General features: G+C 42.5%; 4 protein-coding genes across 5 annotated transcripts; 2 read left to right on the forward strand and 2 right to left on the reverse strand.

Annotated features, from left to right (window-relative positions):
• Positions 1-37: 37 nt before the first annotated feature.
• LOC100841860 (non-specific lipid transfer protein-like 1) lies at positions 38-1,613 on the forward strand. Its single transcript, XM_024461462.1, has 2 exons — positions 38-1,326; positions 1,456-1,613. The coding sequence occupies exons 1-2, from the start codon at positions 942-944 to the stop codon at positions 1,611-1,613; spliced, it is 543 nt and encodes a 180-aa protein (XP_024317230.1). The 5' UTR covers positions 38-941.
• A 398-nt stretch (positions 1,614-2,011) lies between these two features.
• LOC100842152 (titin) lies at positions 2,012-4,848 on the reverse strand. Of its 2 annotated transcripts, none has more exons than XM_010237295.3 (2): positions 4,062-4,842; positions 2,012-2,565 (listed from the first exon to the last, which is right to left on the reverse strand). In XM_010237295.3, exons 1-2 carry the CDS (start codon positions 4,611-4,613, stop codon positions 2,404-2,406), a joined length of 714 nt encoding a protein of 237 aa, XP_010235597.1. In that variant the 5' UTR covers positions 4,614-4,842; the 3' UTR covers positions 2,012-2,403. The 2 variants fall into 2 exon arrangements, with proteins under 2 accessions (XP_010235597.1, XP_010235598.1); XM_010237296.3 differs by lacking the exon at positions 2,012-2,565 and adding an exon at positions 2,625-3,037 and having other exon boundaries at positions 4,062-4,848.
• A 2,908-nt stretch (positions 4,849-7,756) lies between these two features.
• On the reverse strand, positions 7,757-8,913 carry LOC100841755 (prohibitin-3, mitochondrial). Its single transcript, XM_003575184.4, has one exon. The coding sequence runs from the start codon at positions 8,815-8,817 to the stop codon at positions 7,969-7,971; it is 849 nt and encodes a 282-aa protein (XP_003575232.1). The 5' UTR covers positions 8,818-8,913; the 3' UTR covers positions 7,757-7,968.
• A 7,984-nt stretch (positions 8,914-16,897) lies between these two features.
• LOC100841453 lies at positions 16,898-23,318 on the forward strand. The gene is made up of 5 exons (XM_003575183.4): positions 16,898-17,112; positions 17,201-17,374; positions 20,474-21,770; positions 21,853-22,295; positions 22,943-23,318. The coding sequence occupies exons 1-5, from the start codon at positions 17,098-17,100 to the stop codon at positions 22,970-22,972; spliced, it is 1,959 nt and encodes a 652-aa protein (XP_003575231.1). The 5' UTR covers positions 16,898-17,097; the 3' UTR covers positions 22,973-23,318.
• Positions 23,319-24,122: the final 804 nt, after the last annotated feature.

The raw sequence follows: 24,122 nt of genomic DNA on the forward strand, positions 1-24,122 counted from the left end.
TAGACTTTTCTTTTCTTTTCATTTCAAAATGCATTGTTTTCAAAATCTGTTTTCACCATTAAGCTTCTTCTGTCAAAAAACTATTTCTATGTTGACTATTTTGACAAATAAAAAAGGGTGTGGTTATTTCTAAATCGTCCGTTTTTTAAGAAATGAGTCTATATTAGTCGACGTTTCAAGTCCATTGAATTAAGATACGAGGGTCATCCTTATTCTCTCATCTCTCACTTTCTATCGTTGGATTAAGATCTGATGTTTAACATATCGATTGATCTCTAACTAAAAAACAGGCAACTTATCAATAGCAAAACCGAATAAAAAAAGGTACTACTAGGTTACAGTGGCATGGTTATCAGGTATTCAGTATCACTCTGCATCCAGGCAGTGCTTGCATGGCTAACAGAATGGTCTCTTGTTAACATCTCTATACTCCAAACTTGTACTCCGTATAACATTGAATTGTCTAATAACAAATCATTTATTAACTAGTAAGGTGATAACATTTCAGTGCTAAGCATTAAGCACTATACAACAAGTCGTAATTAGCATATCCAAGTGAGATCTAATTTTCCTTCGTGAAGACGAATTCAACCGTGAGGATAGATCAGTACTGAGATTAACAGTTTGTAAAAAAAAATTAGAAATACTATTTGAGACGAGAAACAGAAATATTTTGCAAAGCACGGTAGAAATGGTTGCGTTCACTCGTTGTACATCTCCTGCACGCCTATATTTCACCCGTAACCAAGTGGCGTCCGCCTTTTAACAGAAACCATGAGTTGGTAACGGCCTCCTGCGCATGCACATTCTGATCAGCATGTCTGCATGTGATGATCCTGCATGCCAGCTCTGCGATCACAGAGACTTAACGAGTCAAAACAAACCTCAGATCGTCTGGATCGACCGATCAAATCGTCCGCCCCGGATCCTGAGCCCACACGATGCGTTGCTCCGCCGCGCTAATCTTCTTCCTCCTCGCCGTCTCGAGACTCTGCGTCCTGGCCGTCGTCATCCGTGCCGACGCGGGCGCGAGCGCGAGCATCCCCGCCCCCGCCCCCGCGCCGGCCCCGGACCCGCTCCTGCCGTGCCTGGAGGAGGTGCTGCCGTGCACGGCGTACCTCAAGTCGGCGAAGCGCCCCGCCCAGACCTGCTGCACGGCCCTGAGCCGGGCCGCGGGCGCGGGGATGCCGTGCCTTTGCCGGCTGCTGGCCGACCCCGGGATGCTCTTCACCTTCAACGTCACCAGGGAGCAGACGCTCAGGCTCCCCTCCCGCTGCGGCCTCCCCGTCGGCTGCCGCTCCAGCGCCACCGGCACCTCCGAGCCAGGTATATATATATATATATATATATGTATGTACGTTTACTCATTAGTCCCTCCCACCGATGCGCATATATGCGCGCGCCTCCAACGCATTTTGATGCTCTCTCTCTCTCTTTCTCTCGTGTGCATCGCAGTTGTGGAGGCGCCGCCGCCGCCGCCCGCGGTCCCGCCGCCGCGCCGCCGCGTTCCCGATCCGTCGTCCAACGGCGGCGGCCGCTGCGGGACCGGCGCCCGGCGCGCGATCGTGACGGTGCTTTTGGGCGGACTGGTCTCGATCGCTCTTCTGGGATGATCTCCCGCCGTACGTACGTGGAAGTTGCTGTGTGCTCCGCCTCCGGTCGATTCAGCTGTCCTGCTCTTGATCGCATACGAGAGTTGAGTTACGACGCTAGGGAAATGCACTGCCTGTTGTTACGATGCATGCATATTCAGACTGCATGTAGACCACCTGTTTCTCAATGCTGCTCCTCCTTCTGTTTACATGTGAAAATGTGACTGGATGAGAATCTGACTGAACCGATTGAACGATGAAGATGACCAGTTTTTTCAGTGTATGTTGCTAAGATGCATCCTTATTCAGTTTCACGTAGGACTGGTTTTTAACTCTTCTTAAGACCAATCTAGTGTTTTTTTTAATTATAATTATTTTACTGGCAACACTTGGGGACATTATAAATCCAAAAAGCACGGTAACACGGAAGATGAAGTCATTCAATAGAACAGCAAGGCTCTGCCGATTTAGGCTAGCAGCTCACGTTACAAGATGCTACAGAATTTGCAGGGAGCCGAAGGCCCGAAGTTACAGAACATCCCTGGAAGCCTAAGCCGAAGGCGCCCGAAGTTACAGAACTTCCCTGGAATCTCCCTCATACCGAGGAACTGAGAAACTGATTCAAGCACAGCTTCTAAAGTTAACAAGTGCTAGCGCTTATATGGTAGACAAGAGCGTAATACATGGAGGTTACAGCAAATTGGTTGTTCATATTTTCATGGAGATCATCCTACATTCAGCATGTTAGGTGTTCCAACACAGACTACAGAGCATCTAGATTCTAGACTACCTAATAAACCGATTATAGGTTTTACCGTAGATGGCCTAATGGCTCAACAGCGGTTCTGAAGAGAAGAATGTAGACCTTGTCGACAGAGAAGTACAAAAAACCTCCAACAGAGTGAGTGACATAGGAACCAAAGCTCGTCCCAACAATGCAGTGCCAAGCAGGGCCGTATGCCATGTCGAATTCCTGCGAACAAATGAAAACAATATTACCTAACAAAGTGGTGCTGACAACTGCACAAGATGTTGAGGTAAGCACATCAAGATTCTTTTGTGGCACATCCATACACACGAATGTCAACAAGTTAGGATGTTCACAATGATACACACCCATGCCAGTCCTAATGTAGTACTCCCTCCGATCCATAATAAGTGTCGCTGATTTAGTATCGGAGGGAATCATAAGTGAAATTACAGTAGTACATGCATAGATGAGAAAGCACACATGTTTTACCAAGCATCCAATATTGTATACCTATTCAGATCATCATCTAAAAGATACATTCAGATGATCCATTCTAGCTAATGTTATAAATGATGAGGATAAAGCAGTCTAGATTGATCACATGCTCCCTGATGCTTTGAATCAGATGTCTGGAAGAATAGTTCCAAGGCCATTTTGGGAAATGCTTGTGAAAGAAAAACAACTTGATAAAGTTCTGACAAAATAAAAGGCATGGTTAGAACAATATGTACCAATGGGAAATTCTACTCAGGAAATGGGGAAGAAACAATTTCATATAACATATGGTCGAAAACAAAATCGCCATTTACCATAGCTAGCTAACTTATGCTGAAAGTCACATAATTGTACATGAACAATTAATACTTACTACAAGGAAAAAGCTATCTTCTCATAGGAGGGATTAAGGTAAATTTTCCAATGTTGGACCAAATGCTCATCTCCAACAGAAACAGAAAAATAACAAATAATGACACCACTTTTTCAACATGTTCCTTTCGATTATTAGCTTGTGCATCCATTCTTGCTAAGTTAGTTCTACTTGACATTCCATGATTGGCTTCCAATCACCGTTTTCCTCTTCTGTTCAGATCATCTCTTCAACTAGAGTGGAACAATCAACAAACACTCCCAGTTTCCTGCACCCGATCTGCAAGACTGCAACCAGCAGCATTACAAGACCAGGATTATACAGATCCTGATTTATCACCTGAGCATTGGGTTTCCATGCTTTCTTGGTAGATATTATGTTTGGTTTCTGTCCTAAATCTACCTTGCCAATTTTTTTGTCATGAGAAAAAAAATCACCCTTGTTTGAACGGCAAGCAATTTTTTGGCATGCCCATCCTCCATTGACCATTTTAGCATTTGTTTTGTTGCCAGAACTGGCCAAGTTATGGGCAAACAAAACCTGGTAGGGTAGACTAGGGCTTAAACCAAAAACACCCATGTACCCCATCCATGCCTCCTAATTCTAACCAATTGGCAAATGAGCCAAATGTGTAGCACCATCCTCAGACTGTCAGACATCCAAAAAGTGCAACATGAACAACACCCGACCAGCAACATTGGTGCGTTTCTAAGTTCCTAAATCCAGGCCATACACATAAATCCACTACCTCTGCATCACTGCATTTTCTCTGTATCCACATCCACGACCACGATAACAAACGATCACAATGTGCTCGACACAAGTACAATGTGCGAGATGGATGGTATACCTTCTTGAGCGCGAGGGCGAGGCGCTTGCCGTCGACCCGCGGCGTGGCGGCGACGGCGTCGTGGGCGAGCCGGATCGCGCGCCGCTGCAGGGGCAGCGGCATGTCGGTCGCCCGGACCCGCACCGACACCTTCTTCTCTTCCTTCCCCTTGTCCTTTCCCTTCCCGTCCCCATCTTTCACTTCCCTCTTCTCCACCACCGCCTTGGCCACCACGAGGCTCCGACTCCTAGGCTCCGGCTCCGGCACCAGTTCCAGCTCCAGCTTCGTCTCGGGCTCCGGGGGAGGAGTAGGAGGAGGCGGGGCGGGTGCGACATCGAGCTTGGTGCGGCGGATGACGGAGCGCTCCCGCTCCAGTTCCAGCTCCAGCTTGAGCTTGAGGTCGGGATCCGGCGAAGGAGTAGGGGGAGGGGGAGCGGGCGCGGCGTTGAGCTTGGTGCGGCGGATGAGCGAGCTGAGGTAGCGGCTGCGGCGCTCGAGCTCCTCGGAAGCCGGATCCATGGCAGCCGACGACGGCGGAAGCTCACCTGCCTCAACGGCGGGCCGGGCCAGCATGGCTGCGCGGTTTCGGCCCTGCAGTGGTGGTGGTGGCGACGACCCAGCGGAGGAGAGGTTCCGCTGCTTTGCTGGGTGGCGTGGGAAGAAATGGCCAAACGGGGGGAGGGTCGCGGTCGTGGTCAAAGCACAGCACGGCCGGACTCTGGGCACAGTACCGCGCCGCGCTTGCTGGCTTTGCGCCGTGTGTTTGGGCTCGGGAAGCGGGATGGGGAGGGACTGGGGGCGTGTGGCCCTGCCCTGGCTTTTGCGTGAGTTGGTGAGCGAGTGAGTGAGATGGGACGTGTCACTGTGGACTACGGGAGAGTGTCCGTGCTGTAGACTGTCCGGCATCGCCGTGCAGTCAGTCTGACAGTGAAAAGCCGAACGCCTTCTCCACTTTAAATTTTGACCATTTTGATTTTTGTAATAACCTTTTTTTAAGGTCCAATCAAGAATACCGCAATTTTCCATTATCGAGGAAGCAGAAAATGGTTCTAGTCTTCTAGAGGATAGGGTAGTGCGCAATTTGTCATTTTTTATTCATTTCAGTTCGAAAAGCAACTATTCGTGAGATCAACACTTTAGTTCATGGATCGGATAAACTGAAACAGAGGCAATAGAATCCTTGATTAAACTAAATCACATCAGGATTAGTAAGTCATTCATATCTTATATATCTTCATGTCTTTAGTGATGATACTGCAAAAGACTAGATTTGTTCGGGTTTGAGCTAACCAAAATGTTAGTCGCACGAGTCGTTGCCAACTATTAAGAACCTAAGGTTGTCGAACATATGTGTCCGGGTAAAAAGAACTTTGAAAGTTCGGTTGTCAGACCGTTGATTTGTCGTCAAACAAACAAGGAAGAAGATCGAAATAACGAAATTGCAAACAACAAGATACACACTAGCTGCATGGAGTAAACCGTATTGACTATTCCAGGCCGGAGTTGGAGCCAAAAAACGTATAGAAAAATAGTAGAGACTACATTTGTGAGAAAAGAAGAAAATGAACGCAGTTCCACATCAGTAGAGCTTGCAATAGAAGAAGCAAACATTCCTTCGTCCAAATGTTTCAATTTTGACTACATTTGAATGCATCTATACACTAAGTCGCGTTTAGATACATCCAAATTTTGACAAACTTGAGACATCTTTTGTTGGACGGAGGGAGTAGTAGAAATGTTAATTAAAATACATACAAACAGAAAAAACACATTAGCATCAGGTGCTGACTACGCTTTAAATAAAAAGAAGGTACTGACTAGGAAGATATCATCCAACAGAAAAACCTGATAGGTAAATTGGTGATACCATTCAGAAATCATCAACACCACATTAACCCGACAAAATACAGGTGAGTAGTATAAGAAGTCTTTTAAGGACTCCTATGAATTCCAGCCTTCTATTTTTTTTCTATGAAAATCTTTTGAATCAAAGAGGCTCTAGACCGATCGACAAAGCTATGTATGAAAAACAAATATTTTGGCGCCCAACTAAATAATCAACACCAAAAGAAGACAAAACCTGTAAATGATATATTTTCTGAAACTCGCCCACGATAAATGATGCACCAAAGACTCATATGTACCATTTTTTTATGCCATGGAGTAAATTCTCAAGAAAAATAACATCACAAATATGACTATTGTGTCCAACAAAAAATATGAGAAAAATATGTCATTAAGTTTCATTAAGATAAGGCTTTGACCACAAATTACTATGTTAAGATGTAGTTTATATGACATGAAATTAGTATGGCTAGACTATCAAGAGTACTTCATAACAGTTGTGATTTCATATTTTACAAGCCACATATTAATAAAGTAACTCTTCGTCAAAACTTCGTCTTAACAAAACTTAATATGCCTTATATTAAGGAATGGAGGGAGTATGTAACACTCTCATTTGTCCTTTTCCAGAACATAAACAGCAAATGAATTTTCACACGAGAACACAGTCCACCCCAGTTTGGAAGATTTTGAAAATCGTCAGTATCAGAAACATCAAAGAGGTGCATAATGCAGATGAGTGTGGGCGCACCATAGCCGCTTTAGACTAAACCCCAATGACAAGAATGACTAACCACAGGACACATGTAAAAGAAAAGGGCACTGGAACTGAAAGAGATATTCAAGAAATTTAGCAAATCAGCACAGTTCAGAGTTGGCGACGACAAGTTGGCTGCAAGTGATTCATTGCATGAGCTAAACAAGCAGAAAGGGGTGGCCCTGTTAAGAGATAGTTCACCTAAAACGTACTGTTGATCTAAAATCTTCATGGACAGTTTGCTGATTTTATTATAAATGTCCATCACTTCACATAACATAGAACCCAAATATCAAACCAAATCACCAGGCCTACAGATATTAGGCCGGACCAAGTTTTCTAAAGAGACAGGGGGCTTCTGGCCTTTTGCTCTACATCTCTAGATAGTTTCTAATGTAGTTTGTCAACTGCAAAACAACATGAAGCCACTACCTAATAAAGCAAAATACCCAGACGTTACTACTCTCTAAATTAACACCCTGCCAGAACAGAACCACAACAGCAAGTTATCAACTGGAGTACAACTCTTAAACCCTGCAAGAACTGGCAAAAGAATTCCAGAATAGTACATCGTGCAGCAAGAGGCAAATATGGAATGAATACCTGAAGCATAAAGCATGTTAAGAGCACTACAATAAAATGCAACACTATCAAATTCCAGAATTTCCATTGATCATATCCCCATAATGATCTGTTATTTAGACTCAAACCGTAGGCAAACTTCAGACTTGACTTACATGTAGCTCCTAGGGCTTTACCAACAGCAAAACCAGAAAATCCAGACTCAAACAAAATAAACTGCAAGTAGCTGTACTGCTGCAGTGCTCACATAGCTCATACTCATCCAATTTTGAAAAACAGGTTCAAATTGTACTGTCCAATGCTATGATCCAAAGCACACTATTACCAAAGAGAAGGCAGTAGCATAATATAGAAATAGTACTATGGAAATCCACGATTGTGTGGCGTTGTCTGACTTAAACAGAAGCATATCTTCAAGACTTCGACAGAGCATAACTTTAACCAGAAAAAACAACATACATAACCAACAATTTAGAATCCAAGTTACTTCTAAGAAATAACAATATCACTGCATAGTTAAGGTCCACAGAAGTAGATGATTTACCAAAAGCACAAATATAACATAATTTGGGCAACCAAAATGCAGAATTTGTTCAATAACAGCACCCATAAGTGCAAATTTATTAGCATCATATCATCATCATAAGGGTACATTCTCCAATAAAATCATAAATTGCTAATGGTTCCGATGCACCTGAAGTTACTAAAGTACTGTAATCAACTGAAGGATTAGTGACAGTTCATTCACCGGGCGGCGCTGAGCCCGAGCAGCATCTGGCTGTTGTCACTGGAGGGGATGTAGGAGATATTGGGTGAGCGCGCCAGCACTCCAGCTATCTCTTTGGCGGCCTCGATCCTCCTCAGCTCGATCAGGCCGTTGCCCGCAGCAGCAGTGGCCTCAGAGATGAGCCGTGCGGACTCGCTCTCTCCCTCCGCACGGACGATGGCAGCACGCCTCTCCTGCTCTGCACGCGCTACAAGGAACCTGGAGCGCTCGGCCTCCTGCTGCGCCACCTGCTTCTTCTCGACGGCCAGGGCGAATTCGTGCCCGTAGGCGAGGTGGGTGATGGCGACGTCGTCGAGCACGATGTTGAACTCGCCGGCGCGGCGGACGAGGGCGTCACGGACGAGCGCAGAGACGTGGGGGCGGTCGGTGAGGAGCTGGTCTGCGTTGAACTGGGCAACGACGGCCTTGAGCACCTCGTTGCCGATGGAGGGGAGCACCTTGTCGTCGTAGTCGAGGCCGAGCGAGGTGAAGATATCCGGAAGGCGTTCGACGTCGGGGCGGGAGAGAACGCGGAGCGTGAGGCTGACCATCTGCAGGTCCTTGGTGCCGGATGTGGAGGAGAAGCTGTGTGGGCGCGTGCGGATGTCGAAGATGAAGGGCTTCTGAAGCCAGGGGACGAGGACGTGGGTACCCTCCGAGACGGTCTCCGGGAGCACGCCGCGGAAGCGGTCGAAGATGACCGCCCGCTGCCCGCCGTCCACCGTGTAGAGGGACGTAGAGACCGCAGACGCAGCAAGGCCGACCCCGGCCGCCGCCTTCGCGATCTTCGTCAGGAACGAGACTGCCGCTTGTCCGCCGCCGGCCATGGGTGACGACCAACCTTTGGGGTGGATTTGGGGCTGTTTTGGGTTAGGGGTTTGTGGGTTTCTACCCTCTCGGATCTGATAGTTTTAGGAGTAGCATTTCTTGGCAGAGAAGAAGAAGAATGGGGGCAGCGGGCCGTGCAGGTTGCTGGGCCTGGTAGGCCTGTTTCAGTTGGTGCTTCCCGTCAGGTGTAGAGATAAAATTGTTTCTTCTACAGAGTTGCTAGTTTGTTCTCTCAAATAAAAGAAGACTTTCTATCCCTCGAAAACAAAAGACTTCGTAGTTGTATCTTTCGGGTGTTGTTTGGCGGAAAATAAGAGGTAATTCCTCCGATCCTAAATTGTTATCGAAATATTACATGTATCTAGATGTTTTTTAATAATAGATTCATTTATATTTGGAAAAATTTGAGTCAAGAATTTAGTATAAGAGGGAGTAATAACACCACAAGTCCAAATAGTTGAGAGGTGTGAGCAAATTAGTCAAACTTAGTGAAAAATGGGGTGGTCTAGTCCTGATACTTGAGACGTGGGATCAAAAAGGTGCAAGATAGTCCGAATGAAGACGTGGCATCATCCTGAACGTCTGTCTGACCGTTTTGTAATTTTAGCAAAGAGAATCCCCGCATGGAACAGTTAACACAAAAGTAACCAGACACATGCATAGAGATTATTTTTTAAAAAAAAGCCCACATCACTTCGTCTCTCCAGGAAACATCTTCGTCTTGGCGCCTCGACGACGCCGCAGGCGATCAAGGAGCTCCTCGGCAGTGGCGATCTAGACAATGCCACCCGAGCCTAGAGTTTATGGTAGACTTATTCCGGTGAAATCACAAGAAAGATGCAAAATTACCTTGGAGCATGCTCTTAAATCCCAATAGGCTTTGCCGGTAAACTTTGCCCAGCCGTCGACGCCCTCTTCACGCCAAATTTTGCTATCGTTGCCGACTCCGGCTCCAACGTCGCCGCCGCCCATTTGCCCGAGTGTAAATCCGCTCCGTCCCAATATTCGTCCTCATTAACGCTCACTCACAACCTGCTTGCTCTAATACGGCAGCCGCCCGGTCAAATTGTCGCCGTCGGTGGCCGGCAAAAATCTAGGGTTCGAGTGGGCCGGGGAGGGGGGAGAGGAATGGAGATTGTGACAATGTGCTTCTTTAGAGAGAATCCGCGAGAAAAATTAAGAAGATCTAGGAGGTTTTAAGCAAAAAAAAACCCGACTAAATGGTCCACGTTTCATCTCCTGATTGGTCTGGACCTTTTTGCTCCCGCATCTCAAATATTAGGACTAGCCCACCCTATTTTACAAGAAGTTTGACTAAATTCTCCCACCTCTCAACTAGTTGGACCACGGGTGTTATTACATCGGAAAATAATTCTAAGAGGCCTTGTCACTTTTCAGCTGGAAGATCCATCTTGCAACATGTGGTCAATTACTTATGATCGTAATTATTGGCTCGCTTTCAATCCTTCTAGATTTGGGGATTGAGAACGATTAAGAAGAAAATGAACTATTTTTTAAATTTCTGCCATTTCCTCTAAATAAATGAAAGGAAGGGGTGAGACAAACAAAGCCTTTTAGATGGTGCTCGGCACACTGAGAGCCTGAGCCTTGAGGCCTCCATTTGCTCCGATTTAATTGAGTGTTTTTCTTTACGGATTTTGGTCTCATATTTTCATTGATTTTTTCAGATACTTTTGTTTTCTGGTTATTATGAAAAAAAAATACAATAAGGTAGTACAAGGCGAAGGCAGTACTACCAAGGGATGCATGTAGTAGAAAGACATTATACAGTATAAACAAAGATACTTCCTTCGACCCGAATTACTTATAACTTATTTAGTACAACTTTGTACTAAATCTACAACAAGTAATTCCGGCTGGAGGGAATAGCATTTAATACGGTACAACTATGAGCTAGCACAAGATAATACAAGAATACAATTAAGGTAGTACACTTATCAGAAACAAGACAATATAAATAAATCATTTATGATAATAAAAGGGCAGTAAACTGTACAAAGATGAGAAGACATTACAAACATAGCGTACACCGCAATACATGGTCGTACAAACCGCACAAATATACACGACATCCTTAAGATCGGAATTAGGGTAGTACAACTACGAGACATAAACCATGACAAACTGGCATAAAAAGAATTCACCCAAACAAATCACAATAGGACTGACTTTAGATTTGTTGACCGGAGCAACGTGTGAAAATAGTTCGTAATCTGTATGGAAGATTAAAAAAGTCATTGCACTTTATATTCTTGTTTTGAAAAAAAGAAACAACTAGTGCTCTCCCGAGAAGCACACTCACTGATGTGCTTAAATCGTCAAGTGGGGAGAAACTTATAAATTTTGTAATCCGACAAATCAAACATAGAGAAAAGTTACCAATTTCAGTTCTCTATTTTTCTCTCAAAGAGCCTTATGTTGTCACACACGAACGGTTTTTTTCCTCTCTATGTGGGGTCCACAGTTCCCACATGAACACGCCCGTGGTTCCAAGTGGGGTCCACAGCTTAAGTGTGAACCTGCCTTGCTCGTGTGGGGCCCACTGGTAAATGGTAACGGAAGTCCTAATAGAAACGCCAGCAATAGCTGAGAGGGAAGAAGCGTTTCTTTTTTACGTCCCCTTTCCTTTCCTCATATGTTTTGAAAAAGGAACAACTAGTGCTCTCCCAAGGAGCACATGCATCGATGTGCTTAAATCGTCAAGTGAAGTGGGGAGAAAAGACTTATAAATTCTGTAATCCTACAAAAATTGAACATATAGAAAAGTTACCAATTTCAGTTCTCTATTTTTCTCTCTAAAATCTTCTCAATCAAAGAGTCGCACATATGCTCGCAGCAAGACGATTTGATACCCTGCTCTGGCACTAGATTGCTTCTTTGCTCTATGGTCAATGATCTACAACAGACAAGAGCCTTATGATGTCACATACGAACGGTTTTTTCCTCTGCATGTGGGGTCCAGAGTTTCAGCATGAACACGCCTATAGTTCCAAGTGGGGTCCACAGCTTAAGCGTGAGCTTGCCTGCTTGCGTGGTGACCACTGGTAAATGGTAACGGAAGTCCTAATAGAAACGCCAGCAGTAGCCGAGAGGGAAGAAAGCATTTCTTTCGGACTGACCCTTTCCTTTCCTCATAATAAATGGAAATTATTTTTCCAGGGATTAACCAGCTCGTGAGCTGTGTGAGCAAAACTCTGAGCTGGCTACAGTTACCATATTAGGAGGGGGGGGGGGGGGGGACTGAAAGCAAAATCAAGAAAAATGTATAAGCAAATGGACCTCAGTTAGATTCCAATGAAATTAATGGAAAACAAGGAGGCGATTTTGGAACGAAACGTGGAGTATTATGTTTAATCAGAACCATTCCCCAGAGTTGTGTGAACAACAAAAGAGGCCAAGTAAAAACAATTATAACTTCACTGCAAAATACATTGAAATCCCAGGGCTAGTCGTCTAAATCTGCAACAACAAAAATCAAATGAACAATATTTAAAGCTAGTTCAATCGTGATTGTCAGCATATAACTTCGTGGTCTTGGAACCTTTACATAAATATCACCACGTAGTCCTTTGATATAGAGAAAAAAAGGTATGGGAAGAGAAAGAGTAGAACAAAAGCGCATCAAGAGGGGTCTTTGAAATGATAATGTGAAGAGTTGCATTTTCTATCTCCCCGTAGCATGTCAGTGTGTTTGTTCGGCCACCTACGCCGCGCTGGTTCCATCTCGCATACCCAACATCCATTGGACCAAACTTTCTTACCATATCACAAGATACCAAGAAAGAGATAAACAATTTTGATGGAGATGAGTTCATGAGAACTAGCAGACACACTTGGAAACAACTTTTCTCATTATTTGGTTGCTACTAAAACGAAAGATGCTAGTCTTACATAAAGACACACTCGAAAAATGTACACAACTACTATCGTTTGTTTTAATAGTAATGGAAGGTACCAATAGATCTTGTTCCCTATGCGTAGACTCGTAACAAAATCCACACAACTATGTGCAGGAGCGAGAATATAATTTCTCTTGCCTTTGGCTACTACTGAATAACTCCTGGCGAGCACGGGGATCTATGCACGAGAACAAGATCTCCTTTTCTTTCCGTTACTACTTAAACAAACTGTAGTTGAGTAGTAATGGAAGGGACAAGGGATCTTGTTTTCGCACGTGCACTTACTCGTAAGGCGACAAAATCGATACCGTTGCATGGGAACATAATTCTTTTTGCCATTCAATTACTACTACAACAGACCATCCTAGTGGGCAGGAGGATCTAGCTGTTGGGATAAGATCTCATGTTCGTTTTATTACCACTTAAAGAAACCGTAGTTGAATAGTAACGGAAGGGGCAAAAGATCTTGTTCCCGCGCATGTGCACCTTAAGGTGACATAATCTATACTACTAAGCACATATGTGTGAAGATAATTTCTCTTGCCTTCCGTTTCTACTAAATCAAACCATACTAGTGGGCGGGAGGATAAGCGCGGGAACAAGATCTCTTGTCCTTTTTGCTATTATTTAAACAAATTGTACTAGCCGTGCACATTTTTCCAATGCATTACCCTTCGTTTCTGAATTCTTGATGTTGATATTGTACTTTCATTATTTACCTTCTAAGCTCCTCTATGTTTATAGTATCAATTTCAGTTGGTGCTTCCCGTCAGAGTGTAGAGATAAGATCGTTTCTTCTAAAACAAGGCCATTATGTTTACAGACTTGCTAGTTTGTTTCTAAAAAAAAGGATTTGCTATTGAGAAGTCACATGATTTTACATCAGTCGTCAAATCTTAATCTAACGATATCGCGTGGAAGAGAGAAGTGTGAAGATGACCCCAAATCTTAACCCAACGATTCTGATACGTCAACTGAGATTTAATGTGTTTTACTTAAAAATTCAGTCAATTGAGAAATAGCCACACCCATAAAAAAACACTTTTTACTTTGTATCTTTCGGGCCTTGTTTGGCGGAAAATAATTCAAAGACCTGGTCTCTTCTTGAGCCGTAAGATCACATCCATCTTGTGGCATTTATCATCTTAATTTTTGGCTCTTTCTATCCTTCTAGATTTGGGGGTTGAGAGCGATTAAGAAGAAAATGAACTAATATTTCTTTTAATTTCTCCATTTTTCTCTAAATCAATGAAGGGATTCAGACAAACAAAGCCTTAGATGGTGCTTGGCACACTGAGAACCTGAGCCCTGAGAGGCCCTCCATTTGCTCTGATTTAATTGAGTGGTTTCCTTTTACGGATTTTGGTCTCACATTTTTTTTCCAGTTGTTTTCTGGTTTATTATAAAAAATAATATAGTAACTAAATACATGAGGCAGTATAAGGAGAAGACGGTACTACCACACCACGAGATGCAGGTAGTAGTACAAAGATTATACAGTACTACAAACAAAGTTAGCATTTAATATGGTACAACTATGAGCTAGCGCAAGATAACACAAGGATACAATTAAGGTAGTCACTTATAAAAAACAAAAAAATATAAGGAAATCATTTATGACAAAAACAAAACAATATAAGGAAATCATTTATGACAGTAAAAGGCACAGGCTGTACAAAGATAGACAAGACATTACAAACGTAACGCCTAGACTGCAACACATGGTCGTCGTACAAACGCACAAATATACATGACATTCTTAAGATAGGAATTAGGGTAGTACGACTACGAGACATAAGGCACGGTAAAATGGCATAAAAAAAGAAGTTACCAAAACAAATCAAAATAGGATCGATTTTATATTTATTGACTAGAGAAACGTAAATGGTGAAAAATAGTTCTAGATTAAATATCATTGCATTTGCATTTGCATTTTCTATTCTTGTTTTGAGAAAAGAACACCTATAATGTTTCTCCAGACCAGAACACTCACCACTATAAATTTTACAATCCTACAAATCGAACATACAGAAAAGTTACCAATTTTAATTTTCTTTTTCCCCCCTCTAAAATCTTCTCAATCAGAGGTGCACATATGCTCGCAGCAAGACGAGTAGACGGCTGGCACTAAAAAAAAGAATTGCTTCTTTGCTCTATCGTCAATGCTCCACAACAGATCTGTTTTTTCCTCTGCATGTGGGGTCCATAGTTTCAGCATGAACACGCCTGTAGTTTCAAGTGGGGTCCATACCTTAAGCCTTAAGCATGAGACTGCCTGCTTGTGTGGTGCCCACTGGTAAATGGTATTGGCAATCCTAATAAAAATGCCAGCAGTAGTCATATCCTTTTCTTTCCTTGTAATAATTGGAAATTATTTTTCCAGGCCTTAACCAGCTCATCGTGTGAGCTGTGGGAGCGAGCTGTGAGCTGCCTGCAGTTACCAGTAGAAGGAAAAACGCTGAAAGCAAAATCAAGAAAAATGTATAAGCAAATGGGACCTCGGTTAGATTCCAACGAAATATAAGGAAATCAAGGAGGCAATTTTGGAAAGAAACGTGGAATATTGCTACCATTCGTGTTTAATCAGAAACATCCCCGGAGTTGTGTGAAAAACAAAACAAACCAAGTAAAAACAATTGTAACTTCACTACAAACTCTATTGAATTCCCACGTCTAGTCGTCTAAATCCGTAACAACAAAAATCAAATGAACAATATTTCAATCTAATTCAATCGTGATTTTCACCATACGCCAACTTCATAGTCTCGGGAGCTTTTACAAAAATATCACCATGCACTCTTTTGATATAGAAAAAAAGGTACAGAAAGAGAAAGAGCAGAACAAATGCGCATCAAGAGCGGTCTTTGAAAAAATAATATGAAGAATTGCATTTTCTATCTCCCCGTAGAGTGTCGGTCAGTTCGTGCTCCCACCTACACCGGTTCCATCTCGCATACCCAACATGCATGAGCCAAACTTTCTTACCACGTCACAAGATACCAAGCAAGAGGTAAACAGTTTTGACGATGAGGAGTTCATGCAAGCGAGCATACCCACTTGGAAACAACTTTTTCATACCTTCAATTACCATTTGAGCAAAAATGTACCAGCCTTCACCATGTCTATGTGTGCCAAGCCCAATCTATTTGTATGTAAAACAAGCGGACAGACAGATCAGTTGAGTCCATACGAGCACGCGCTGCTACTAAAACGAAAGATGCTACTCTTAAATAAAGAGGCGATGCCCTCAAAAATGTACACAATTGCTATCGTTTGTTTGAGTAGTAGATCTTGTTTCCTCGTATGCGCAAACTCGTAAGGCGACAAAAGAGAATATAAATTTTCTTGCCTTCGGTTACTACTAAAACAACTCCTAGCGAGCATGAGGATCTACGTGCGAGAACAAATCTCTTTTCCTTTCCGTTGCTACTTAAACAAACTGTAATTGAGTATCTTGAGTTCAAAAAAGAAACTGTAGTTGAGTAGTAATGGAAGGGACAAGAGATATTGTTTCCGCACTTGCGCAGACTCGTAAGGCAACAAAATCTATACCGTTGCGTTGTAATACAATTTATTTTGCCATTCAATTATTACTAAAACAAACCATACTAGTGGGCGGGAGGTCTAACTGCGGGGATAAGATCTCATGTTTGTTTTATCGTCACTTAAAGAAACTATAGTCGAGTAGTAACGGAAGGGGCAAAAAATCTCGTTCCCGCGCGTGTGCGAACTTTAAGGCGACAAAATCTATACTATTGGGCGCATACGCGGGAACCTAATTTCTCTTGCCTTCAGTTACTACTAAAACAAACCGGGCGGAAGGATAAGGGCGAGAACAACGTCTATTGTCCTTTCTACTAATATTTAAACAAACCGTACTAGCCGTGCATATGCATTATCTTTTGTTTCCGAATACGTTTCCGATGTTGATATTGTACTTCCATTATTTACCTCCTAAGCTCCTCTATATAGTTTTATAGTACCAATTTATGAAGTTTCCTTTAAAAAAACTTATGATGTTCTAAAAGAAAAATAGCATTTGGGAATACTAAAAAACTTAGGAAGCTTTCTCTAAAAATAAAACTTATGAAGCTACGGAATATAGGAAAACCGGAGGGACCTATCCGCCATCACGAGAACATTAGGGAAGTTGGGTTTCCGCTGTTCCGCCTCCGCCCCCCAAAACCTGAAGGAGCCTGAAGAAAATGGAAACGAGCCCCCCAACGAACGCCGGCAGCCAGCAGTGAAAAGCGAACAGCGGCCGCGGCCGCGCCCACCTCCGTTTCCATTCTACCCCATCCCATTCCCCTCCTATTCCAACCACCATCCCCAAACACCTGAGGTTTTTTCCGCTCGAACATGGCGGAGTCGGAGGTGAATTTTCCGCCGAAACCTCCAGCTCCCGTGCTTCCGCCACCGCTGGTCTGCTTCGTGCTGATGGGCTGTTTTTCCGTGTGCGCAGGTGGAGGCGCTTCGGAAGGCGTACGCGGAGATCATGCTGAACACCACCAAGGAGTCGGCGGCGCGGGTGCTGGCGGCGGAAGAGCGCGCCGCGGTGCTCGAGGGAAGAGTCGCGGCGGCCAAGGAGGACGGCGTGGCGGCGCTCGTCCGGCTCAAGGCCATCATGGAGGCCAGGGTACGGCCGCCTCCCCTGTTCGAATCGCTTCCTTTGATTTACTTCCTCGTTGGTTCGGTCGGTGCTTGCGTTTCAGTTGATTTGTTTTTCCTGCTGTATGAGCGTACGGACAGTTTCGAGTCTCGATTTCGGCGATGCGATAGTTTGCGCGTTTCAGGGGAGGTTTTGGGACTCTTTTGTTTGGGTTCCGTTCGGAATTCTGGTTTATGTTCGCGATATGTACTAGTTCGCGAAAATCTCAATCCAAGTTTTTCCTATGGATGCCTGGGATTTGGAGGTCTTGCGATAGTCTGTTTTTTCTTCTCGCCTGGTTTGACATTGGCAGATTGGGGAAGCTGGTCCCTGGCGCGATTTCGTGCTTATGCATTTACTCTTTGGTTTATGCAGCGGTGTTGCAGAAATCTAATTTTCCTATATTGTTCAAAGGGATATTTTTCTCTTTCTCTTCCTATCCGATTGGATTGCTGCAATCTTCTAGACAAGCGGGTACGAGAGGGCTATTCAGAAGCCTTGGGATATAGTTCTACCAAATTCGTGTTGGAAAAAATGTGATCGTGTTCCGTCATTGCTCACCTTTTCTTCAGTCGTTCTTCAGTTAGCTGTAAAAATTTCCTCATACTGAAGATGGTCGCAGAGCAGTAGTCAACGTCAACTGATTAGCAGGCACACCATGCACAAGTCTCAAGGGCATACTGCTCATACAATTGATGTTGTTGCCTTGTTGGAGGTCCTAGTATTTAGGTAATTATAGACGTCCATTTCTGAGGGAGCGCTACTGCTGTTAGTAGAACCATTATAATGAAATTGCACTGAACAAAATTGTGCTTTACCATTGTTATGTTTTTTTTGTGATGCAAGGTAAATTTGGCTTGTTGACTCATAGCTATACACGCTTGCTATTTTCTTAGGATGTCATATTGATGAGATACTGTGTAGACTACAATAATACCACGATCTACTTTACCAGTCCTCGTGCCTATTCATGTTGTAAGTTTGTGATTTGTTTCAGATTGCTGTTGTGAAACTGTGAAAGACAATTGATGAAGAAATTAAGTTCTTCTAGCAGTACAATTGATAATTTTGGACAGCTGAAGCGTTTAGTCATTGTAACCTGGAACTTTCGTGCCACTTTTTCAGTCTCATCTTTGCCTGGTAGCAATTATGTCCCAATCCTCCTGATCCTTGCCTGGTAGCGTTAAACCTTCAAAGAGACATCATCTTATTCTAATCATGGTTGTAAAAAGGAATTCCTGAGTCTGGGCCTGTAACCTGTAGGCCATGAAACCTAATCTTCTACCAAAGACGTGGAAAGCTTCAGTCACTGCTCAGAATACGCTAGCACGCAAGCATGCATTCATTGTTACTCAAGTATAGTAGACAAAAGGGATTTACACTATTTCTGCAATCCCCCCTTTACAAACCGACATGGCATGTCTTTCTACTCCTATTAAGACTAGAGTTGGTCGTGATGGCCTGTCTACCATTTTACATACCCTCCACCAAAAGTAACTTGCTGGTTAGTGGGAAGTAGGAAAATCTCTTGATGATCTTTACCATCTTTTTCTTTTTATACAACATGTAACATGGTATTTTTCCTATGCTTATGCTATTTTTAAGTTTCCTTTCTTCCAATTATTATTGTGATCATTGAAGTTGAGTAATATTGATGTGTCACATGACATAATTGCATTTTTTCATTACTTCTGGAGGAATGTATGGAAATTCCTAGTTATCGTAAAACAGAAATTATGTGTTCCCTTTTAACAAATTAAACAAGTCAAAAGAAAACCTCTTGGGTAGGGTGCATATAGGTTACATGTCGATTGACCAAACCAAGTCAGTGAGGGTTACAAGTGTGTGGAGCTAATGCCTCATGGTGATATTCATCGTTCAATTCTGATTGGCAGTTGCATGAGCTTGCTGATGGTAGAGGTGTCCTTTGAAATATGCCTGTAAAGTATTTATGTCACGTTACGCGCAATTTGGCAATGCCAATCATGCTGGAGGATGGGATATTAACGTACTGATGTCATTGTGCTTTTTCCATCATTAGTTGCTAGGATGATACCCTGAAATTGTCCACTGACTTATATAAAATATTTTATAGTATGTTTTCACGTAGTAAGAAAGCCTTTATCAACATGAGTAGGCTGGAACCTTCACCTATTTGGAACTCACCAAGTGGAATTGAAGATTTAAAATAAATATCCTATGTGGCGTACGTTAAAGTAGAAAAAGGTGGAAACTATTTATTGCACAATGTTTGCACCTTAAAAATCAGTCTATTTCTTCAAATGTCGTAATGAAATGCATATCAAGTTAAACAAGAAATTCACGTACTCCCTCCGATCTATATTAATTGTCTCAAATTTGCTCAAATATGGATGTATCTATGCCTAAAAAGCGTCTAGATACATGTAATATTTCGACAACTAATATGGATCGGAGGGAGTACTTGACAATAAAATCTGGAGCATTTATAAGTATCACTCAAATGTCGATTCCATATGCCACAAATCGTCTCAGTACTGTATTGGTACATGAGTAATAAGTCGCAGCCTCTAACATTGAATCCCCTACAAGACTGATTTTTTTGGGGTTAAATGTAGCAAAGAAATAATAATTTACTCAACGCCACATACTTAAAAAATAAATAAATCATTTGAGTTATATTGTACTCCCTCCGTCCCATATTAAGTGTCTCAAATTTGTCCAAATATGGATGTATCTATACCTAAAAGGCGTTTAGATACATGTAATATTTCGACACTTAATATGGGATGGAGGGAGTAGTTATCTTCCGTTCCTATGATACCTATAATTCCTATGGATTGTATTGTAGTTCTTTCACCTCCCACTCTAATGATCTAATCCCCCACATGACTATCCCCCAACAAATCAAGCACTGTCACATCAGTCGGTTGTATTCACGTGCCATCATCTGTTGATGCTGTTTTTTTCTAAACTTGTCCAGTTATTTTGCTTCTGTGCTTTCCTCATAACTAACCATTTTTTCGAATATGATTACACTAGTGACTACCATTTTTATTGTTACCCTCGTAAGTAACGCGCACTTGGAACTTGTTTGCACATGTGCAGATTAAAGAGGTAGAATCAAAATCTTTGGCGCATGTTCGGAAGATCAATGAACTACAAGAGCAGTTACATGGTGCTCAGAATACTGTGGCCTCCCTTCAAGTTGAGCTACAGACAGCAAATACCGAATTGGAGCAGACAAGGACAACTTTAGCAGAGGAAAGAAACAATATCCTTCCAACCTGCGATGAGATGGATTCAAATAAAAACAGGAGCTCTTGTTCTAAGATGCATGTCCAAAGCAGAAGTGTCTCATTGAAGAACAAAGATACTGCAGATGACATTTGTTGCGTCCCCACAAGCACTGAGAGTGGAGCTGCTGAAAACAGGGAGAATGTATGTGGTACTGATGTGTCATCTATAGCAAGAAACAAGAAATCTAAGTTGTATCGATATGGGTGTACACAGCGTATTCGTGCTCTTAAACGGCGGAGTCCTCGTGCAGATTCCTCTGAACAAAACGGCATGCAGGCTAGCGTATTGAATATCCGTTCGAAGATGGGAAAAAACAATACTGCTAGGAACACAAGGCGCACAAGGTCCATCATGGAACAGATACTTGAAACAGAGTTTCAGGGGAACTGCAAGCGCAAGAGAGGTCAACGTCGTAGGCCTAGTTATAAGCATGACAGTTCTGAGGTGCATGGGAAAACAGAAGATACATCATCTGATGCCTCTGATAAAGATGGGTGTTTGCAGCTACTTAAGGCACTCGAACAGGATCTTTCACCTCCAAATATGTTTACCAGGCATAGTGGTGAGGGCTTAACTGATCGGAAGGATTACTTGCCCATTGGCGGGAAGGATGCACCTGCACTAATAGAGGCACCTGCACTCAGCAAAATGCAGATAGTAAGGAGAAAAAGAACCAAGACCGTCAGGATTTCTGATGATGGTTATTCTCTTTCCAAAAGTGCTCCAGGTAACACTCTGCGAACATCAACCAATAAGGACACCATTTTCAAGAGTGAGCAGACCTCTGAAAGTATAGATAATCATTCTGATACACCTGCCAGTAAGAATGTTTCCGGTTTGAGTGTTGGTACTGAAAACTTGATGCATCCCAGTGATGGCACTGAAAACTTGATGTATCCCAGTGACGACACTGAAAACTTGAAGCAACCGAGTGACGCCACTGAAAACTCGATGCATCCCAGTGATCACATTGAAAACTTGATGCAATTGAGTGACACCACTGAAAGCTTGATGCATCCGAACATTGCCAGTACTGGTCAATTTGAGTCTGGGAACAGCTCCCCACTAGTTCTTCAGTCAACCAAAAGGCAAATTGACAGTGAAGGTACCTTTGTGAAACTTTATGCATTTATGCCATTGCCTTTATTTATGTAGATTGAATGCTCAACATGCTAGATATTATGCAGGTGAATTAAGAGTAGACCACCCAAAGTGCAGAACACCAGAAACTAATTCAGCAGGCTGGCAAGAAGTAAAAGTGGACGAGAGTTGCAATTTGGCTTTAGATAGATCTGGTCCTTCGGCCATCATCTCCTTGGACAAAGAACAAAATGCAATGGCATCTGGAGTTCCTGTGCAACCTGGAGGCGCTAGACGTATCCAATACACATTCAACCGCAGAAAACGCAAGAGTATGTCTTTAGACAGCACTCCTCAAGGTGCTATACCTGAGAAGGGTAGCAGTCTGGTTAATCTAACTGACAAACAAGAGTCGCAGGCTTTGCCTGGGAAGAGTAGCAATCTGGTTAATCTAGCTGACAAACAAGAGTCTCAGGCTTTGCCTGAGACACAAAATCTTTTGGTAGAGTCACCTCAAGATGACAGTGAACTAGTCCATGTTGCCCAACAGGTATGTGCTTTCCTTTATAGTAGATAATGCCCCGCACGTTGCTGCGGAACAGTGTTAAAACAAATGCACAAGTAGATGTTTAAAATTAATTAAAACTAATGGTCAAATGTAAAAGTGTTCCTGTTTTACATTTAGAAACAATAAAACCTAAGAAATATGTGACAAAATGATGTACTCCCTCCTATCCATATTATTGTCGAAATATTACATGTATCTAGCCGCTTTTTAAACATAGATACATTCATATTTGCGCAAATTTGAGCCAAGTAATATGGATCGGAGTGAGTATAAAAAGAGAACTTTACCAAAAAAGAAGACATGATTGAATTGATAAGGTGGCATGGTTTGAATTGATAGATTAGTGTGAAATTTTGGTTTGAAAAAAAACATATGCATGACATAATGAGGTGGAATGCAAAAAATGTAAATGATTACATGCATGGCTTATATGCATCACTTAATGATGTGGCATGGCTTGCATGTCAATATGGTGGACCTTGCTTAGTGGCATGTTTGCATGTTGAGAGAAATAGTTAGTGGGATTCTCATATTTAGATATAAAAGATTTGTTGACACGCATCCACATATGACTTGACATTAGATCAGTAGTCTTACCTCAGTATTTGATACGTTATCTTCTTCCGCAGCTCGTTTTGTTGTCAGAGCTGAAGTGGTGAGAAATTGCAGTACATAAAGCTGGAGGCAGGATTGGTTCGGCGGGACGAGAAGTCAACATTTGGCGGCAGCAGAGAAAAAATAAAAAAATCTAGCTCGTAGCTTAGCATGCAACAAGGAGGGGCTTGGCAATTGGCATGTAGTACCGGGAGGTGTCGATGTATAAAATTAGACAATAAGTTTGAATGTGCTATTTAGTTGGTGTTAAACTTGGAATTATAGTTGTAATCAGGTGGAATATTATTGCTATTTTGTCGGGGTTAAACTTGGAATTATAATTGTCAGCAGGTTGAATTCTTTCATTATTGGGGCATCGAAAACTCAAGCGTGGATGTTTCCTGAATCCAAGCGGTGGTTTTATAAATTGAAAGCAAACTCTATTACTCCCTTCGATTCATATTACTTCTCAAATTTACCTAAATATGGATGTATCTATGTTTAAAATGTCTAGATACATGTAATATTTCGACAAGTAATATGGATCGGAGGGAGTAGTATTTCTCAAGCCTTTTTTTCTTTTTATCTTTGGAATCGCATTCTCGTTATGCTCCTTTTGCTACTATATTTGTGTAATGCAGCTCTTGTTTTCTGTCCGAAAGTATCTACATTAGGGAGCTTGAACTTTGCAGCTAGGCCAAAGGAATCCTCGAACATTACACATAGTGTTATTTACACAGACATGCCATACGCAAAGGGTGGTCTGCACGACTGCACGTGTATATGGCGACTGCATGCGCTGCATGACACATTTGATATGTTTGGATTGAGCCCCATCTAGTCCTACCAAAATACTGATACGAGCAAAGCAAAGGCATGATCAAAATATTGGCAAATTGTACTTGTTTGGCTTATAACCAAAGCAAATGAGCAAAGCATCTACCAATACTAGAACTCCTGCATTATTCACTTAGGTAAATAATGCTTGGCCAGATCAAAACCAGTCTCTCTTCGTTCCTTAAAGATTGGCATATTAGCTGTCATGTATTAAGACAAAATTTTGACCACAAATTACTATATCAAGATGTGTTTTATATGACATAAAATTAGTATCGGTAGATTCGTTATCAAAAATACTTCATGATACTTGTGGTTTCATGACATATAAACCATATTTTAATATAGTAATTTGTGATCAAAAAATTGTCTTAATGA

Source organism: Brachypodium distachyon, chromosome 3, assembly GCF_000005505.3.
Source record: "Brachypodium distachyon strain Bd21 chromosome 3, Brachypodium_distachyon_v3.0, whole genome shotgun sequence".
Lineage (NCBI taxonomy): Eukaryota > Viridiplantae > Streptophyta > Magnoliopsida > Poales > Poaceae > Brachypodium > Brachypodium distachyon.

What these genes read in the sequence shown, in the direction of transcription:
- LOC100841860 (XM_024461462.1), top strand. Translation starts at nt 942, where the DNA reads ATGCGTTGCTCCGCCGCGCTAATCTTCTTCCTCCTCGCCGTCTCGAGA. An exon ending in CACCGGCACCTCCGAGCCAG is followed by an intron (nt 1,327 to 1,455) that starts GTATATATATAT and finishes TGTGCATCGCAG; the next exon opens with TTGTGGAGGCGCCGCCGCCG.
- LOC100842152 (XM_010237295.3), bottom strand. Translation starts at nt 4,613, where the DNA reads ATGCTGGCCCGGCCCGCCGTTGAGGCAGGTGAGCTTCCGCCGTCGTCG. An exon ending in TCGCCCTCGCGCTCAAGAAG is followed by an intron (nt 2,566 to 4,061) that starts GTATACCATCCA and finishes ATTTGTTCGCAG; the next exon opens with GAATTCGACATGGCATACGG.
- LOC100841755 (XM_003575184.4), bottom strand. Translation starts at nt 8,817, where the DNA reads ATGGCCGGCGGCGGACAAGCGGCAGTCTCGTTCCTGACGAAGATCGCG.
- LOC100841453 (XM_003575183.4), top strand. An exon ending in AGGCCATCATGGAGGCCAGG is followed by an intron (nt 17,375 to 20,473) that starts GTACGGCCGCCT and finishes GCACATGTGCAG; the next exon opens with ATTAAAGAGGTAGAATCAAA. An exon ending in TAGTCCATGTTGCCCAACAG is followed by an intron (nt 22,296 to 22,942) that starts GTATGTGCTTTC and finishes CTTCTTCCGCAG; the next exon opens with CTCGTTTTGTTGTCAGAGCT.